The 5,815-nt window shown below is 39.8% G+C and overlaps 1 protein-coding gene across 1 annotated transcript; it reads right to left on the bottom strand.

Annotated features, from left to right (window-relative positions):
* Positions 1-2,466: 2,466 nt before the first annotated feature.
* LOC139573510 (transmembrane protein 158) lies at positions 2,467-5,430 on the bottom strand. The gene has a single exon (XM_071397023.1). The coding sequence runs from the start codon at positions 5,046-5,048 to the stop codon at positions 4,353-4,355; it is 696 nt and encodes a 231-aa protein (XP_071253124.1). The 5' UTR covers positions 5,049-5,430; the 3' UTR covers positions 2,467-4,352.
* Between the last annotated feature and the right edge of the window lie 385 nt (positions 5,431-5,815).

The following is a 5,815-nucleotide window of genomic DNA, read 5'->3' as shown; positions in this document are numbered from 1 at the left end:
TCACTGGACCAATGGCACATATAATTTGGCCACACCATGAACTGTTGTTTTTCTTTACCAAACAAGTTAAACTTAATAAAAAAATAGCGTGATCATCATTAGACTACGTGGTGCTCAAAAGTCGAAATCAATGACTTGTTATTATGTAATAACTCAATAATAATGCCATCTTAGATTGTCCAGCAGAGCAGAAGCCATTTTTCTGTAACACCCGAGCACACATGGCAAATATAACACACATACCATCTATGCATTAGAGCCATGTGCTGAATTCACCTGACACTCCTAGACACCGCAATAGCTAAAGTTCCTAGACAACGCAATAGCTAAAGTTCCTAGACAACGCAATAGCTAAAATTCTGGGGATTGGGACTGAGAGTGAAAGAAACAAGATTGAACAAGCAATGTTATTGGCTATCCGTGAATTCACCAGAGATATGGTGGTAAGGGCCTGAGATGAAGGAGTGTTCCCTGCGAGTATAAGCTATGACGGGGATAATGACTGTGAACAGGAGCAGCAAGGAGGATCAACAAAAGGGGCTGCGAGGAGCTTGTTGAGAGAGATTCTTCTCTCCTTTCACAAACATAATTTAACACAAGGATGCTTCCCACTGGGCACACCATGTCATTTCAACGTGGAAATGTGGGTAATATTTGGTTGAGATGTTGATCAATGAGATTTCAATCTTTATTCACCCACTCACAAAGTCAGCCAGAATTTGTTTGAATTCCCAATGTGTATCACTGTGCTTTCAACCATCCTAAAAGCACAACCAAATTCCAATGAAAAAACTATGAGTTTTTTTATTTGGTTGTCATCTAAATGTGTTATCACTGCACTTTCAACCATTTAAAAGCACAACAAAGTTCAAATGGGAATACAATGTCAGATATTTTGTATTTATACAACATTTAATGTGTAATCATTGTGCTTAATCTCATAGCACAACCAAATTTCCTGGATTGCAGTTGAGATTACATGAAAGTACATAGTGCAAGTGATCAATGCTGTTCGAGATTCTGCACAGATTATTATAACAATTGTGAAGATCTCCACAGACCTGCAACCTTTGCGTGCTATCTTGAACATGCACACTTTCTATGATGAAATAAGAAGCCATTTATAGCTACAGTAGGCTAACTTCACGGTGTGACCATGGATGTGTTACTCATTTTAAGGTTAAATAAATACTGCTACATTAGTTTGTAAGATATACTTCATTTTAGGCTATTTACTCTATTACAAAAGTAATATTGAATTGTGTTTGGTTGACAACACAACCAAAAATCAACATTTTAAGGATATCGAATGCTTTGATAGTTTCCTCTGAGCCACTGGCTTAATCCTATTCTTTAACGTTTCTTTTTGGTTTAGTTGGAGACGTGAATCGAACATACAATTTGTTAACTTGTCGACAAGTTAATAGGCTATTTACTGTATCGCAAAAGTGATATTGAATTGTGTTTTGTTTCTCAACGCAACCAAATATCACTATTTGAAGGAGATTTATATTTTGTGCCACTGATTTAGTCTGGCGTTAATTCCAGTTTGTCTACAGATTAATATTTTATATGTTGGATTCACGTCTCCATCTCAACCAATAATCAAAGTAAAATAGGATTAAATCCAATAAAATTGTATTTAAAGTGCATTTAACGTTTGATTGATTTAGTCCTATTCTTTAACTTTGATTATTGGTTGAGATGGCGATTTGAATCCAACATATAAATGATACTTTGTAGACAAACTGGAATCAAAGGCAGTGGCATTCAGTGACACAGATGGAACTATCCAAACAGAAGATACATCTCCTTCAAATGGTGATATTTGGTTGCGTTGACAACCAAACACAATTCAATGTCCAGTTTGTATAAACATGTATCATTTATATGTTGGATTCATGTCTCCATCTCAAACAAAAATCTAAGTTAAATAATAAGACTAAATCTAATCTAATCAACGTTTAAATGCACTTTAAATAAAGTTTAATTGATTTAGTCCTACTCTTTAACCATGCTTTTTGGTTGAGGTGGAGACGTGAGTCCAACACAACATTTCAATTATTCATTTGAAGATTAAATTTGAACTCAACCAAAGCTTGAAACCCTAGGCCTATATGTATGGTCTATTTTTTGTTGAACCCTGGGTTGAATTGAAACAATAGCTGTAGATTCCATGTCACCATATGTTGACAAATTCAACCAGTTTGTACACAGTGGTTTGTGTGTTACTCAGAAACACATAAGCACATCAACTTGCTTACTTACATATTCTCATCGCCTACTCACATTTGAAAGATGAATGCAAATTCCCAGCTGCTATTCCCTGAAGCTTTCTCAAACAGAGAATGGAGCTTTATCGTTGCTCTTTCAGTTACAGGCCATAGCTCATTTCACCGACCTAGTCTATTCGCGTAATCGGTCACGAAGCCTTTAGTTCAAAATAAATAGGTCTCCTCACCTCCGTATTATGTAAAACAAATACATTTTATTTATTTATTCACTCATGTTATCTTATACAAATAAATACAAATATGTTATCAGCTTAGATTTAATTGTGTTATATATAGATAAATCTAACATTATAAATAATATTAAACATTATCAGAGAGGGGTTGCCTATACGTTAAAATATTTGATACAACATCCAAAATAAATTCAGGTAGGCCTATGACATTTATGCATTTATTCTTGACAAGATCTACCCACCACGTATTACAGCACACTTTTTCATTCAAGTTCATGAGAAAACTATAATTTCTCTCTACATAAACACAACAAATAGCAGGCCTCAGTGGTGTGTGTAGAGGAGGGTATGCGCAGGTTTACACCGTATACCCACTTTTTTTTCAGTGGGCATTGCGTGTATTAGCCTAAATGTTGATTAACTATTATTTCTTCACATTTTAGATGCAGCAATGGGCACACGGCGGTATGCCTACACGGGAATGTTCCAAAATCCAATTAGCAGGAAAATACCATTCTAAAATGTGCACCGCACATGTGAGAGGTTTCATGGATGGAGATTGAAATATCCATAAGAAATGTAGATACTATGGGAGATCTAAAGATGCAACAACCTTCATCAGTTGCTAATATGCATTTGGCTGCTAGACAATGAAATACAGTTGAAAGAAAACCAGTAGAACAGGATAATGCATATGAGGAAGTCTTTATCAAATAATTGCCTCCACCTTTCTATGGTGGGATTTTGGCTATAGGCTACTTTGAAGAAATGGTAAGGCATGCCTCACAATACGGAGTAAAACATCTAGGTTTCAAACAATTAAGTAACAGGAAAAATATAGTGATGCTAAAGATAGGCCTAGCCGTCTTCTGGTAGACAGAAAGGCTTTCCCAAAAACGGGGAAATGTTAACTAGCTACAAAGTAGCCTACGTCTACCTGGCAGAATGATGTCATGATTATTTGCATTAATCCAGTGGCCATTTGTTTTGCAAACTCCATCTCATGTGCTACAGAAACACCACTAACAAACAACAGTGCTAGGTGCCGTCACACTGGAATTATTAAAGGGCAACTACACAAAAATAGTTTTATCTTAGATATTTCCCAGAGCTCAAAAGTGGTCTCCTGATGTGGTATTGTTATGGACATTGTTATGGACTTTGAAAGCATTGTTATGGACTTAGAACATCCAATTTTGTTGTTTTTCTATAAAACAAAGTGTGACTTTGAGAGTGAAAATCTGAATATAAATAAATAGATCTGAAACCTTTGGATTTCTGACTCAGTTGACAGCCTAATTTATCTGTTTCAATAGTATGCCTACAATTAGCCTACTTGCACAGTACAGCGTGGGTTGGCCTGACTGTGAAAGACCAATATGGAATATATAATTTTAGGTAATACAGAATGTATGTCACGGTTTCCCATATAATTTTTCACACAGGGCACCTTTCCTTCGCTGGGCGGGCCATTTGGGACATTTTTGGCAAAATTAGAGTATACCCACTTCTTCAGGCACCACTACACCACTGCCAGGCCCATAGGCAATAATCCTACAAAGATTTAAAACCATACAAACACTGTTTACAGTGAAATGTTGTTAACACACTCTACATATGCACCTATTCTATAGACAATGTAATACATAGGCTAGATTTACAATACCACAACCTATCTTTAAAACTATTGGTCTTCTTATAGTGAAGGCCTATCAATAGGAAATAGACCAAAACCAAAAATGCACTCTTTCATTCTAAACGGTAAAATTGGAAACGAACATTCTTTTATACGAGTAGAATGTGAAGAAAAAAACGTTTAAATATGTATTCTACAGTATTTTTAGCCTATTGGCTTGGGGGCTTGTCTCCAGAATTTGATCATTCTTTATCTCGGCCGTCTTTGTTCCATTCCGTTGGGCAGAAATCCTGCAATAATAGGCACCGGCCATATGAGGGCAGCCACACTCCACACTATTATCACTAGAGTCATGAAACAAGCCACAAGAGTTGACTCGATGGGTTTACGGTTCAATCTCCAACTTTTGTCCCCATTTAGTTCGTCAAGGCTGAAGTCAACACAGCAGAAATTGATGGGATCCCCCGTCTGCTGAGCCTTTGACTTGCCGAATCGCCGGTATCGTGACATGCCACATCCAACACACAGTCTAAACTCCTGCTGGCCGCCGGTGACTCCGAGGTGTTCGATGAGAACAGGTGAGATGGCTCTGTTGATAGCAGCAGAGAAAAAAGCCCTTCCATTGTTATTGGCGGTATATATAAACACATCGCACTGGAAACCGAAGTTGCTGTCCCAGCGAGCCACCAGCGAGGTGGGGAAAAGTCTCTGCACGCTGACGTTGCACTGTGGCAACGGCTGTAACGAAGTGTCTGACGAGGAGGCTTCGCTCTCCTCCACGGATCTCTTCGAGTAGTGCACGTCCACCTCCAAGTTGGCCAAGAATCTGTTGGTGGAGTTGATGGGGGGTAACAGGAGGTCCTCGTCGCTCCAGCCGTGGCACCGCTGGAGTAGTCCGGCTACGGTGGTCAGGGCCAGCAGAAAAGTCGGGGAGTTGCTCAGCATGGCATTGGGTGCGTCGCTCCTACTCGCATGATGTTCCGTGGGGATGCAAGGCAACTGACGAGGCGTGTCCGTCGTTAATAAAATGCAGAAAACGGCCGTCTCAAGCGCTTATACAAACATCCATAGTGTGCATCTTCCGTTGCGGGAGAGGACAGTTGGAAACGTCAGCTGCCCGTCACACGCGCCGTGCGCGCCCCCCGCCCTAGATTTGGTTCCCAAAGTAACTGGCTCCTTGCCAAACTGCTACTGGGCGCTACTTTGCATGCAAGAGATAGGCTGTGGTGTGCTGCGAGGACCCTGGTACTCTCTCAGGTGTGTGAGCAAGGAAAGTAGGAGTTGCCCTATCTGGGAACATGCATTGCAACCTTCGAGCCTCTCTTCACTTAATACGTGCGCGGCTTCAGGGACAGGGTGGGAGGAAGATACAAGGCATTCCCCCTCTTCTTCCTCCCCCCTGTAGGATATCTGCAACCCTGGGACGGATAAGTTATTGTGTAATGTATGATTGTGCCAAAACATATCACCCTTATTGCTTTCTTTTTGGCCAACTGAGTCCCTATGCTCTAGGCCTGTAATATGAATTGTGATGCAGGAAAATATGTTTCCTTATGACTCAAATTTGGACTTTGTCAAAAGAGTAAAATGTTCAATGGTGCTAAAGCGGATTTGAGATTCAGCACCATTGAAGCGGACAGCAACTCATGAATTCCACAGACAATGGACAGGGAGAATTCCGCTCCAGGGTGACGTTCCCCATTGGTACAGAC

The sequence above is a fragment of the Salvelinus alpinus genome, chromosome 4 (genome assembly GCF_045679555.1).
Source record: "Salvelinus alpinus chromosome 4, SLU_Salpinus.1, whole genome shotgun sequence".
Classification (NCBI taxonomy): Eukaryota; Metazoa; Chordata; class Actinopteri; order Salmoniformes; family Salmonidae; genus Salvelinus; species Salvelinus alpinus.
Note: the sequence above shows the minus strand (reverse complement) of the source record. Positions and strands in the feature narration are given on the sequence as shown.

Coding starts and splice junctions, on each gene's coding strand:
- LOC139573510 (XM_071397023.1), bottom strand. CDS start 5,048: ATGCTGAGCAACTCCCCGACTTTTCTGCTGGCCCTGACCACCGTAGCC.